The sequence below is a fragment of the Macrobrachium nipponense genome, chromosome 32 (assembly GCF_015104395.2).
Source record: "Macrobrachium nipponense isolate FS-2020 chromosome 32, ASM1510439v2, whole genome shotgun sequence".
Classification (NCBI taxonomy): Eukaryota; Metazoa; Arthropoda; class Malacostraca; order Decapoda; family Palaemonidae; genus Macrobrachium; species Macrobrachium nipponense.
Genome location: NC_061094.1, coordinates 11,562,938 through 11,577,733, shown reverse-complemented (window position 1 = coordinate 11,577,733; position 14,796 = coordinate 11,562,938). Strand labels below are relative to the sequence as shown.

General features: G+C 35.2%; 1 protein-coding gene across 1 annotated transcript in view; it reads left to right on the top strand.

Annotated features, from left to right (window-relative positions):
* Window positions 1-14,796, top strand: part of LOC135207214 (HEAT repeat-containing protein 1-like) — a 333,967-nt gene that overhangs the window by 180,099 nt on the left and 139,072 nt on the right. The window contains exons 8-11 of the mRNA XM_064238825.1: window positions 4,621-4,859; window positions 12,225-12,346; window positions 12,499-12,627; window positions 12,884-13,049. Coding sequence (XP_064094895.1) covers window positions 4,621-4,859; window positions 12,225-12,346; window positions 12,499-12,627; window positions 12,884-13,049 — 656 coding nt within the window. The remainder of the gene's footprint in view (window positions 1-4,620; window positions 4,860-12,224; window positions 12,347-12,498; window positions 12,628-12,883; window positions 13,050-14,796) is intronic.

Genomic DNA, 14,796 nt, shown 5'->3' with positions numbered 1-14,796 from the left:
CTGCAACTAGCTTCCATCCTAACCATAAGGTAATTTATGTGGTTTGTATTCCACCACTTGCATATGTCACTGAATGACAAGTGTTTATAGACTAATTCAAAACTAAGCCATTTGCTGTACTAAATTCTCTCCATCTTTATTCCTTACTCAGAATCCAATTCTGTCATTGTTCATATGCAGAACAAACCTTCGGGCTTAACAATAGGATAACCTTCTAGCACCAGCTGGAAACTGGTTAAAAACAATTAAAAAATGTAAAGCAAGGAATCTGTGGTATCTGGGAACTCATGCATATATGAGGTGGAAGCTGGTCACTGGCCAGGCTTGGGACTTCGTGACACGTCAGTCTCTCTTTGATCACCTTGGAGATTAGCCCTTAAACGCCGAAGCGGTATTTTAAAAATCGTCTCCCGTATGCCGGCCGCGTTTGCTATTGAGCACCGAAGCGGAAAAAATGTTTTTTTCAAAAAATCACAGCACGCTTAGTTTTCAAGATTAAGAGTTCATTTTTGGCTCCTTTTTTTGTCATTGCCTGAAGTTTAGTATGCAACCATCAGAAATGAAAAAATATATGATTATCATATATAAATATTGGGATATATGACAGCGCGAAATAAATGTCATATATAATTGTATACAAATTGCACTGTGTGCAAAACAGTTAAAGCTAACAATTTAATTTTTTTTTTGTATTGTACACTAAATTGCAATCATTTTGGTATACAACACATTGTAAAACGATCAAGGCAACACAGAGAAAATATTATCACAAAATGATGCATGAATTCGTAACGCGCGGACATAAAAAAAAGATGTTTTCAAAAATTCATCATAAATCGAATTATTGTGCTAGAGATTTCCCGTTTGTTGCAAAATGAAGGTAATTGATTGAATATTACTATACTGTAAGTGTTGTAGCTTACAATTGCAGTTTTCGACCATTTCGGTCGAGTTAAAGTTGACTGAAGGACGAATTTTTTCTATTTATCCTTATTTATATGAAAATATTTCAAAACTGATAAAGCTATAACCATGGGTTGTTTATTGTTGTATTCTACATGAAATTGCACACATTTTTATATATAAAACTTTATGTAACTGCTAATTTAAAATGGTGCAAACATTACGACAATCGGACTAAAAAATTTTTGATTTTTGCGGAAGAGTTACCGCGCAGATGAAAGGAAAAAGTTTATTTCATAAATTCACTATAAATCGAAATAACAATTGCATTTTTTTACCATTTCGGTCGAGTCAAAGTTGACCGAAGGTTGAAATTTTGTCACATCGTTATTTATATGAAAATATTTCAAAACTGATAAAAGCTACAACCATGGGTTGCTTATTGTTGTATTCTACATGAAATTGCGCACATTTTCATATATAAAACTTTATGTAACGGCTAATTTTAAATGGTGCAAACATTACGACAATCGGACAAAAAAATTTCTGATTTTTTTTTCGGAAGAGTTACCGTGCGGATGTAAGGAAAAAACGTTTTTTTTTTTCATAAATTCACCATAAATCAAAATATTGTGCTAGAGACTTCCAATTTGTTGCAAAATAAAGGTAAATGATTGAATATTACTAGAATGTAAGAGTTTTAGCTTACAATTGCGTTTTTTTACCATTTCGGTTGAGTTAAAATTGACCGAAGGTTGAAATATTGTCACTTATCGTTATTTATATGAAAATATTTCAAAACTGATAAAAGCTACAACCATGAGTTGTTTTTTGTTGCATTCTACATAAAATTGCACACATTTCCATGTATAAAACTTTATGTAACTGCTAATTTAAAATGGTGCAAACATTACGACAATCGGACGAAAAAATTTCTGATTTCTTCGGAAGAGTTACTGCGCGGACTTAAGGAAAAAGTTTTTTTCATAAATTCACCATAAATCAAAATATTGTGCTAGAGACTTCCAATTTGTTGCAAAATGAAGGTAAATGATTGAATATTACTAGAATATAAGAGTTTTAGCTTACAATTGCATTTTTCGACTATTTCGGTAGAGTCAAATTTGACCGAAGGTTGAAATTTTGGCACATCGTTATTTATATGAAAATATTTAAAAACTGATTAAAGCTAAAACCATGAGTGGTTTTTTTGTTGTATTCTACATGAAATTGCGCACATTTTCATATATAATACTCCATGTAACAGCTAATATAAAGTGGTGCAAAAATTGTCAAAGTGACGAAATAATTTCTGAGATGTGTCGCTGATGCTTTTTAGTGTGAGGAGAAAGAAATTCGCGCCTGGGTAACGATTGTAAACAAAACAACGCCTTGATCCGTGAGCTCCCAGCATCCCCCAAGGCGCATGATTCAAAAGTTTTTGCCTAGTAGGCCTATAACTATTTTTCCGCGAATCTTTTAAAAAATTTTATATCGACGTATATACGTTCAATCGGCGTTAAAGGGTTAGTCTTGCTTTTGTGCTCTCCTTCCCAAGCTGGCTTCTTTGTTACCCCGTGATTTATTTATGCTTCACATTCAGTGTGTGTGTGTGCCTGCTTGTCTTTTTTATCGATTTGTCTTTGGAAGTATCGGGAGTTGCACTGGATGATTTTGAGTATAGTGTGGGCCCCTCTTTTGTGGGAGGTAATCTCCCTCCTGGCTGTCCTCCTTCTCCAGGTCTCCACTACTTTGGCTCTTGTGTGCTGCTGCCTAGCGGGACACCATTGACAACTATGACGCTTACTGGGTAGCCTCTTATCTTGCTGCCAGTTATGCCGTTGACTCGCGCTGCCATTCCAAATGCTGTGGCATCACTCCCAGCATCCTCTCAGCCTATGACGTCAGCTGGGGTGTCGTCTCTTCCACCGCCTGTTGCTGTGACGTCATTACCAGCTTCATCTCTGATGTCATTGTTGTCACTTGCTGAGCTACTCCTTTATTTGCTTCTTTAAGCACAGTTGTAAACCGTGTAGTACCCCTCGTCAACATTCTACTCCGATAAGAGGATTCTTGTGCAAGTTGTTTGTGGGAATTACCCAACTTTCTTCTCATTCCCTAATACATCCAAATGGTTCAAAAGATACAGCTAAGTTTATATCACCACATGTCTGTGCAATTTCCAACCAGTTATTGGCGATGGGCCTAGTCTTTGAATGAAAAGTCTATCTGCAAGGCAACAGTTGTCCATTTAGTTGACTTTTATGACCTGCACACACTATGTCCATGATCATCCACCTCAACATTACTGGCAGCCTTTTCTCCTTCTTTCTCACTGTCATTAGCTAATGAAGACATGTCTGGTATGTTAGACCATTCTCAGTAGTCAGCACATGCTAATTAAGAGACAATGCTCTTGTTTAAAATGTCACTTGTTTTTTCTCCAGTTCAACGAAGGTACATCACATGTTCTATGCCAAAATGTCTCAGATTTTCAAATCCCTTTACATTTGCCTATATTTTTTCTTTTTATGAGACCCCTGTTAAGTTTGTGTGACTGTAGTCTCATCCTTCAAGGTGACAGGGAGCTTTCTGAAAATGTCTGTTGTTATTATTATTATTATTATATTATTATTATTATTATTATTATTATTATTATTATTATTATTATTATTATTATTATTATTATTATTATTATTATGATTATTATTATTTATTATTAAATTAATTATTATATTATTATTAGTTATTATTTATTATTATTATTATTTATTATTATTTATTATTATTATTAGGTGAAAATTTTAGCAAGACAGAATTAGTAAGTTGGACAGCTTGGTGTCAGGTAGATAAAGTGAATGAAATTTTGATAAAAGGCCAAAAACTGTTGAGGCTGAAGAGATGTTGCAAAGAATCTTTATATGACCCTTTCTATAAATAATCTTTGTTATGGAGTTCTTGTAATCCTAAAATCCTGAATATTAGTGCAGTTTTAAAACAGTTTCTTTTTATACTGTCTTTGTAGATGTACAGAAGTCAGTAATACCAAACACCACAGATCATATACTTCTACTTGGGGAATAGCTTGTTAACAAGGTTTTAGGAAGTCTCCCTTTCCCTCAAAATAACACATGGGGTATCCAAATTAGTGGCCTATACTTGTTTATGTCAATCCAAAATGAAATTCAGTCAAGCCAAACATAGTTTTGCAGGTACTAGTGAGCCACAGAGTGCACATTGCTTTGTATATAGAATAAAAAACTTATGTGAGTAGATAAATGTGTAAAGGCCTCAGTTCATAAGGTAATTATTGTTAAGAGCCAACATACAACTTAGGACTTGGTCTATCTTATTACTTTTTTATTTGGAATGAAATATTCTCCATACCTATGTGAAATAAAGGGTTTTAACTATATTATGATAAATACTGTCTATGAACATAACCTTTTTATTTGAATAATATAGTTGAAAGCTGAAATAAATGTTGAGAACCGTTGTCATGAAAGTAAGGAAGACAACATTTCTATTTTATTTGTTAAAGAAATCATATATTTAATTCATTCATTGTATTAGCAGCCTTAATTTTGGCAGCCTCTTGTTATGATATAATTGTATCCCAGAGAAAATTATATATAGTTGAAAATTACATTTTAAAATATGCTGTGATCATTTGGCTCTGTTGTATACTTAATAGTAACGTTTCTCTTTTTTATACAGAAAGAAGACTCAAAAAGAATATTCAATTGAACTACAAAATTGGAAAAAGTTAGGCTTGATGCTGGAGACAATTGGTGTAATGTCATCGTTAGGTCATCCGTGGTTATTGACCAAAGTGTTATGCGAGTGTCTCCACCAGACTTTAAATTTGGACTCTGTTATTACGGAAGCAGTCCAGCAGCAGATATTATCAGCACTTCTACATTTGCTTCAGAAATCAAAGGAGGAATTAGGCGCAGGTGATATTCTTTACTTGTTCTATTTACTTTTGTCAAAGAGCATGTGTAATTTACAAGAATAGTTTTTTAAAAAGTAAATTTGTAATATTACTTCAAAATGTGAAAGTTATTTAAATATTTTTAGGAACAGTTTCTTAAGACAGTTTGCAAGAAAGGCTATTGTTCATAGCAAACCCATCAATCATATTGAGCCCAAATCTCTTGCATTGGTTCTGGTCAAGGCCAGTGATGTTTGTGTTGTCTCACACCCGGACAATGGTGAGAATCAGTTTGCTGGCCATTTGGCTTGCTATAGTAATGGAATCAGAGGTCTGGAAAAACTAAGCCCTATTAATAATAATATAGTAATGGAAGTAGTACATGGGTATGGAAAGGCGCATTTTATTATTGAGGTTTTGACTCTACTTCAGAATCTACAGCTCTGTAGGTGGCTTCTGGATATTTGATCAAGACTGGTTTATCAGTTTTCCTTCAGTGTTAAATGTTGGCTTGCTGGCATTCTCACTTACATTGCCTGCTATGCCTTGCTGCTTGCTGTCTGCCTCATTATTTGCCCCAATGATGTCTTGGCAGGCACTTGTACTGTCAGTTGAACTGCTGGCTATTTCAAATGACCCTTTTTTGGTGGCTGTATTGATGATTGCAGGAGCTGGCATTGATATTATATACAGTAACCTCCCCGTTAACACGAGGGTTACGTTCCTGGAGATGTCGTGTTAGCCGAATTCGTGTTAACAGGGGGGAAGTATTTCTCCATAAGAAATAATGGAAATAAGGGGGTTAACGTTCCAGGGCAATGGGAAACTTAATCTATTTTGGGATTTTGCCAGAAAAAAAAACACTTTATTTATATTTTTATATACAGGTAGTCGTCTACTTACGAACTATGCAACTTATGACAGACCGACTTTACGACAGCTACGACAATATAATAATATACAATAATATTTAATTTTTATATTTGGCTAAAATACGTCGAGCGCGCGTACGATAGTTTTCCCGCTACCATCAGCGCGCTCATCTCCGAGAAATTTATGAAGAGAAGAAAAACGGACCATTCAAACAAAACTAAGCATGTTTATGATTAAACCAACATCTCAGTCTACCCCTGTCCCCACTACCAGTAGTACTACCACGGAATCGGATGACCCGGACGATCCCCAGCCATCCACCAGCAGACAATTAATTTTTTTTTTTTTTTTTTTTTTTTTTTTTCAAATTTCAAATGTTTCGTAATTTTTATTTTTTCTGTATGTTCATGTTTTTTCTGTACTGTAAATCAATTCTATCTATGCATTACTGTAGTTTGCCTGAAATTTATAAAGAAAAAATAATTTACATACTGTTAAATAAAACTTTGTGTATTACTACGTACGTACATAGACGTGTTGGCAACAGTACAGACGGTCGCTAGAGAAAACAGCAGACGATGTTTTATTTTATATTTTTCAGAAGTAAAATTTTGTTCGAAAATGGTAAGATTCGTATTTTAGTAATTCATTTTGTATTTCTGTTTTGCAAATAAATCAAATATAATAACAAATTATGCATTTAATTCAAACCTATAAATAAATAAAGTATGTATATAATTAATACGTGTAGCCGATTGTCAATGCAAATGGCGGATAAGAAAATGTAAACAGACCAGACAGATGGTCTGAATGCCTGCAATAAAAATGTTAAATACAGTAATAAAAGTAAGTATTAATCAAGGAGTTCGAAGCATGATAAGATTTCATATGCTAAACGTAATAATAATGGTACTATACATGCACATTTTGGGATGATATAAAATGTATATGTAGGCTAGTAAGTTGTCAATGAAAAGCAAACGAACAAATACGTACATGTACACGCATGTGTTTGAATATGGTAAAAAGGATAAAAAGACAGCACAAACATGATTCAATTTACTCAATATGCTGAAAGACAATTTACGACAGCTCTGCCAAACCGAACCTGAATGCCGTCGTAAGTAGACGACTACCTGTAGTATAAAGTACGCACTATTATGTTAACAATGCTAGAATATATTGGGCTCTTCTCACTGCGAGGGCTGGCTTCACACTGAGCCAGCAGGCAAGAGAGAGAGAGCGCGGGAAAGGTGGGTGAGTCAGACTCTCGCCACACCTCCCGCGCTCTTGCTCTCAGCGGAAAATTCAAATCGTGTAACATCGAATATTACGTGTTAGCAGAATTTTTCTGTATGATTTTGAACTCGTGTAAGATCGAAATCGTGTTAACAGAACTCGTGTTAACGGGGAGGTTACTGTACACATAATAGCTGTTACTGTTGCTGGTTTGCCTTCTATCTTTATCACTCCAGTAAAGTAGGAGGAAAGGTGTTGAAACTGCCTGTTCAGATGAACGGCTTATTGAGGGAAAAGGAAATAGCCGAGTGTTCGAGTGAACATTTCGCGAAAATAATGACAGAAGTTCATCTTCCTATGGATGACTGTAGGCCACTTAATATCACTGAAATTCCAAGAGTTTCTGTAAGTGACGTGAAAGAGGCTTAGCACAGACTGTCAATAACTAGTGGCCCAGTGTTAGATAATGTAACTGGAGAACATTTAAAATATGCTCACCCTACCATGTTTATTTCACCTTATGTGCTCTTTCTTATATACTCTTTATTTACTCACAGTTATATGCCAGAAATTTTGACTATGTAATATCAAAATATGTTCTCTAATGAAAGGGCAGCAGAAAAGTCTGTCAGATATGTCTAATTGTAGACCAGTAGCATCCATTGTATCAAAACTATTCAAATGCATAATTTTACAGAGATTTTTTTTTTTTTTTTTTTTTTTTTTTTGTTTTTTTTTTTTTTTTTTTTTTTTTTTTTGTTCCATGGACCTCTTAACCCTCTTACGCCGAAGGGGTATAATAAAAATCGTCTCCTGTATGCCGAGGCGATCTAGGAGTGAGCGCCGAAGCGGAAAAAATATTTTTTCAAAAAAATCACAGTGCGCTTAGTTTTCAAGATTAAGAGTTCATTTTTGGCTCCTTTTTTTTTCATTGCCTGAAGTTTAGTATGCAACCATCGATGCAAATGAAAAAAATATTATCATATATAAATAAATAATGCGATATATGATGCGCAAAAACAAAAACAAAATTTTCATATATAATTGTATTCAAATCGCGCTGTGAGCAAAACGGTTTAAGCTAACAAAGTTAATTTTTTCGTTGTATTGTACACTAAATTGCAATCATTTTGGTATATACCACATTGTAAAATGATCAAAGCAACACAGAGAAAATATTATATCACAAAATGATGCATGAATTCGTAACTCGCGGACGTAAAAAAGTTTTTCAAAAATTCACCATAAATCTAAACATTGTTCTAGAGACTTCCAATTTGTTTCAAAATGAAGATATATGATTGAATATTACTATACTGGAAGAGTTTTAGCTTACAATTGCAGTTTTCAACCATTTCGGACGAGTTAAATTTAAACAGAATGTCGAATTTTTTCTAATATATTTTTTATATGCAATATTTCGAAAATGAGAAAAGCTACAACCTTCAATTATTTTTTTCTTGTATTCTACATGAAATTGCACACATTTTCATATATAAAACTCTATGAAACGCCTAATATGAAACTGAGCAAATATAACGATAATGCGGCGTACGCATTTCGGAGATTTGTGGCGGAGAAATCCGCACGCGTAGGGAAGGAAAGTTTTTTTTTTTTTTTTTTTAATTCACCGTAAATCTAAATATTTGTTTGCAGAGACTTCAAATTTGTTTTTTTTTTTTTTCAAAATTAAGATAAATGACTGAATATTACTAGACTGTAAGAGTTTTAGCTTACAATTGCGTTTTTTTACTATATTTCGGTAGAGTCAAATTTGACCGAACGTGGTTTTTTTTTCGATTTATCATAATTTATATGCAAAATATTTTGAAAATGAGGAAAGCTACAACCTTCTATCACTTTTTGTTGTATTCTACATGAAATTTCGCACATTTTCATATATAAAACTTTATGTAACGGCTAATTTGAAATGGTGTAAACATTACGACAGTCGCACGAAAAAATTTCTGATTTTTTTCGGAAGTTACCGCGCGGACGTAAGGAAAATATATTTTTTTCCATAAATTCACCATAAATTGAAATATTGTGCTAGACTTCCAATTTGATGCAAAATGAAGGTAAATGATTGAATATTACTAGAATATAAGAGTTTTAGCTTACAATTGCGGTTTTCGACCATTTCGGTAGAGTCAAAGTTTGACCGAGGTTGAAATTTTTGTACTTATCGTTATTTTTATGAAAATATTTCAAAACTGATAAAAGCTATAACAACCATGGGTTGTTTTTTTAGTATTTTGTATTGTGCATGAAATTGTGCACATTTCCATATATAAAACTTTATGTAACGGCAAATTTAAAATGGTGCAAACATTACGACAATCGCACGAAAAAATTTATTGAAAGAATTACCGCACGGATGTAAGGAAAAAGTTTTTTTAATAAATCACCATAAATCGAAATATTGTATAGAGACGTCCAATTTGTTGCAAAAGGTAGTAAATGATTGAATATTACTAGAATATAAGATTTTAGCTTACAATTGCATTTTTTTACACCATTTCGGTAGAGTCAAAGTTGACAGATGGTTGAAATTTTGGCACTTATTGTTATTTATATGAAAATATTTCAAAACTGATAAAAGCTACAATCATGAGTATTTTATTCGTTGTATTCTACATGAAATTGCACACATTTTCATATATAATACTCCATGTAACGGCTAATTTAAAATGGTGCAAAAATTATGTCAAAGTGACAAAATAATTTCTGAGATGTGTCACTGATACATTTTAGTTCGATAAGAATGAAATTCGCGCTTGCGCGCCTGCATAACGATTGTAAAACAAAACAACGCCTTGATCCCCGAGCTCCCAGCATCCCCCAAGGCGCGTGATTAAAAAGTTTTCGGCTGGTAGGCCTATAAGTATTTTTCCGCGAATTTTTAAAAAAACGTTTTTTATGTTGACGTTTAATACGTCCAATTGGCATCCGGGAGACAATTTATGTCGACGTTTAATACGTCCAATCGGCGTAAGAGGGTTAAAAGAGTCTACCAAATTTGCCATAAAAAGATGTTTGATATTTTAAGGAGGAGAAAAGTACCATTTTATGTACATAGAAATACATACTGAAAAACTGGTATGCAACCCAGAGGTAACATGGGGCAACTTCCTTTCCTAACCACTTCAAACCAAATGGCAGTGTTGATGGATGATTTAAGCAGAAAGTACGTATTTGAAAAATGATGGAGGATGTACCATAGGTGAGAACAGAATTAATCACAATTTATATACTGATGACTGAACACTACTTAGTCCTTCTGTAAAAGCCCTTCAAAGACAATTTGATCTATGTATTCTGTAATTTGAAGAACATTACCTTTGGTTAATGCTGAAATTACTAAAGAAATGACAGTAAACTGAACAGATTCATTAACTATGGAGATCTGAAGTTGCATGTGGATAAGAAGTTGGATACCTGGAATGAGATACAGACATGAATACATATGCAGTGCATGGACAGAATGATTGATCAGATGCGGTGATGCTGCCAAACTCCCTACTTGCTTGATATAAGTCATACAGTCTCAGTTCCCTCAAAGGGTAAAGAAGTGACTGAATTACTCCACAGAAAGGTGCAGTATTTTGTCCTAGCAGGTTCTAGTAAAGGGGGTTCTTCAAGCAATAGCAAACAGTAAATCGTGCAAGGGAGCCACAGCGCTTAACCAAGGGTAACTTCATGAACAAAGGGGCCCACGAGGCTGTGGCCAACAAAGGGGGTTTTGGACAAAGCTCACACGTGGCACAAAGGTGAACACAGAAAAGAAATAAGTTTGACTGCACACATTACTTTGCCATTTTACCTTCTTTGGAAGTTAATCTCCTCTTCTTTTAAGGCACCAATGATTGAGGGTGGTGCACTATGGGCAAATTATTAAGTTAGCCATGCAGCAGTATGCACAGAAGTAAAAAAGGGGGAGAAGGGAGGGAGGGAGCCGTTTACTTGGCAATGCGATCTGGTATCTGACTGGGTCCAATCTGAGGATGCTTTTCTTCTCGCAACCTCTTTTATGGCCTTTGTTTTGCCTTACGGCAGCCGCCTGATTAGTCCACAGTGTTTGGTGTACTCTGTTGGCTGCTTAATTAGTCTGTGGTGTTTGGCACGCACCTGGGGATAGCAAGATCAAGCTAGCCAGGGGGTCTGCGAGGCAGAGCATGAACCAGATTCACGAGGAAGAGCAAGAAAAGCGTTTGGTGAGTGTGTTTATATGTAACAGAAGCCTTATTTTGGTTGACGAAATGGGGAAAATATATAATACCTCCCCAACTTGAGTCATTTCAAAGAATTCAAGCAAAATTGCAGTAGAACCCTGGACCTTGATGCTAATCTGTTCCAGAAGAAGCATTGAGATGCGATTCAGTTAAGATCCGAATAAATTTTTTCCATAAGAAATAATTGAAAATGGATTAATCTGTTCATTATCACCGTTCATTACCCTAACCTTGCTTTTTTATACAAAATATTACAACTTAAATTACAATTAAATAAGTTCAGAGTTAAATAACATTTTGTAGTAAATGTCCTTTTTGTATTTTAAATGTACACTTACTGTGTAAAAAAACTGGTTGACATCTAATGTGGCCGTATTACCAAGGTTGACCTGTACTGGCTAGGCACAAAATTGACTGCTAATAATAAAACATTGAAAAACAAGCCTAATTATGTATTACAGTAAATTAGTAAAATATGTTAGAAATAAGACACTAAATCAGTGACACAAATGTCTCTTTCCTACTTTTCAATAATTTCCTTAAGTTCAGTAGTAATATTGTGGTTCTTACCATTTTCTCTTCTGCTTGTCTGCAATGGCTGTCTTGGGACCCTTGACTGAATCAAAATTAAGGAAATATTCCTGTACTAGCATGTATTTGCTCAAAACAATAGCAGCAGAGTAAGCTGGCTTTAAACAACAATGCCACCAACAACCCTAACTAGCAGTCTGACCAAAACACTTTCGTTCACAAAAACCATCTAGTTCATCTGGTTGGTTTCTGGTTTTTGCTTCAGCTCTGATGTAAAATTTACGCTCAATTTCACGTTGAAACCTGATTATGTCTAGTTCTCATACTGTCGAGGACCGGGGTTCTACTGTATATGTATTATGCAATAATGGTGATACTTTATTGAATATCAGATTATCAAAGAAAAAATACATCTACAAGGTTAACAATGATATTTATGGCAACAGAAAAGCTTATATTTTTGGGAATGGTTCCTTTCAAATGAAGATAAGGTAGTTTTATTTTTTTTTCAGAAACAAGTAAGAACGTGAAGTTGAATGTGGAGTTGATTGTACAATGCATACGTTCTTCAGTCAGCCCTGATACCCATCGTCGTGCAATGCTGATTCTATCTTTAGTTGCTGATATTTTCCCAGTAAGTAAATTTGTTTTAGTACGAATTTAATCTTGTGTGAAATGATAAAATATTTTCATTTTATAGTATATTTTTCATGTAATTATGTCCTGATTTGTATTGAACAATTATTTGATAGTCACTGCTTAACACTGCTGTATCATTCTCTGCAGGATGTTGTTTTACATAATATGATGTCCATCTTCACTTTTATGGGGACTTCTCTTCTTAGGCGGGATGATTCCTATTCATTTCAAGTCATCCATCAAACTATAGAAAACATCGTCCCTGTGCTGATAAAGGTAAATATTTCTCGCAGTTGGTCAAGGTTTTGGAAAGTTATAAGTAACCTGGTAGTGGCTTGTAGTATATTTATGCAAGCTTTGTCTGTGTAATTTCATTTATGCAGTGTGCCTTAGTTACTAGCAAGTAGGATTTTTTCATTCTTGACTACTTCATGTTGATTAGAAATACAAATTTCCTTCATTTTGAAATTGGATTGTATTTTCTGTTACAGGACGGAGTCATCCATTTATTTTGTCTTTGTTTATTTTGCAGTGTGAAAGTGGGTCGGAGGAGTTGCAGTTCAAACTTGCCAATGTATGCCAGGTATTTTTCGATGCATTTCCTGACCTTCCAGAGCACCGCCGTTTGCCTCTATTTATTCAGCTTGCCAGTACAATTGGTGTCAAAGAAAACTTATGGATTTTACTAGGCCTAATGGGTATGTAGAAAACGATATGTAATGGATTTTACTAGGCCTAATGGGCATAGAGAAAACATTATGTAGTGTATTATGAGTGAAGAGCTGTATATGATTATGAACTTTCCGCTCCATTTGCTTCTCTAGCTATTTTTCCTATAGAATACGAACCAGAGCACATTGGGATAGTCTTTGAATATGGTAACAAGGTAGTTAACAGATGTTTAAGGGGAATGAGTTGGAAATACCCCTCACTCTACCATCACTAGTCAATTTTTCTTTGGCTGCTGGTATTTGAGGATGTTTGCTTTTTTGAGAGAAAATGCATTTCGGAGGTAAGAAGGATTAGTTCCTTCATCCTTTCTGTTTTTAATATTAAATGAATTCATACTGGTTTTGTATTTTAATCTTCCCTTCCATTTCAGCAGTGTTGTAGTGTAGGGTGGGATGGTTACTGCTACAGAGAGGCAATCGGTAGTAGTAATCTGCAAGTCTTAGCCTACCTCTTCCTCCTCACTGTCGAAGTCCTTCCAAAATTTCCCCTGGTTACAACTCTGCTTAGGAAAGGAGATATTGTAGGAGGTGGGAATCATAATCCACCTCCCCTCATCATTAAGCTCTCCTCAACACCACTTCTCCCTTATGGGAGGAGAAATGAAGACCTCTCACAAGAAGTCCATCAGAAGTTTCAGTTTTTGCGGGAGCATTCTTTCTTTTTGCATGGAAGTGGAGGCTGTTGGTCACCATCCAGGGGATTGTTTTAGCCTCTGCTCCTGTGTCTGCTTTTAGTCCTTTTACACATCTTCCTTCTTCTGTGATCTCACTCACCTCTTTGTTAGAGTTCATTCATTTAGCAGATGCTTCTCTCCTGGCTGAGCTCAGAAGATGGTTCATCCATGGACAAGTTGATTGCATCAGTGACATTGCCCGCAGTCTTTTGTATACAAGACTGTATGATTACTGCTGTTGCAGTGTACTCAGTTGCCCCCATGTATGAGATCTCCTCAGCATGCTCCCCATAGGGGGCTAGTGCCTCACTTCATTCGGTGCAATGTAGGCATTACTTATGGTTCTTTGTAGCGTCCCTTCGGCCCCTAGCTGCAACTACTTTCATTCCTTTTACTCTACCTCTGTTCATATTCTCTTTCTCCCATTTTACTGTCTACCCTCTCCTAACAATTGTTTCATAGTGCAAATGCCAGATTTTCCTCCTGTTACACCTTTCAAACCTTTTACTGTCAAAATCCATTTCAGCGCTGAATGGCCTTAGTTGCCCCAGTGCTTGGCATAATGCCAAAAATCTATATAAATAAAAAATCCCCAGCACACTGCCTTTTGGCCAGCCTTTACCTTTGCCAGCCACGTCAGTAGCTTCATGGCCTTTGAAGTAAGGTAACCCATTCCAATGACTGGGGCTCCACCAGCCAGTCTTTTGTACCAGATTTTATTGATAAAAAGGAAATTTCTAGAACCTTCAGCAGCCATTTCCATTACTTCTCTTGTCCCTCACATTATAGATTAGGCCCTTCACGTGACTCATCATCTTTTTTGGAAGGAAGATTCTAGACTTGTGTATTTTTCTACCAGCTGCTGTAAAAAAAAAAATGCTCAGAAATATTCTTTTTGCTTTAAGAAGGTAACTCTGAAGGCTTTTGATGATGTCCCTGAAGAAGAAATTCTTGAGTTGATCATTTAAATATCAATGCTATTGTAAATGCCAGTATTTTTAGGGACCAGTCTATCTCACTAAATTGTGTCCAAGTAGTCT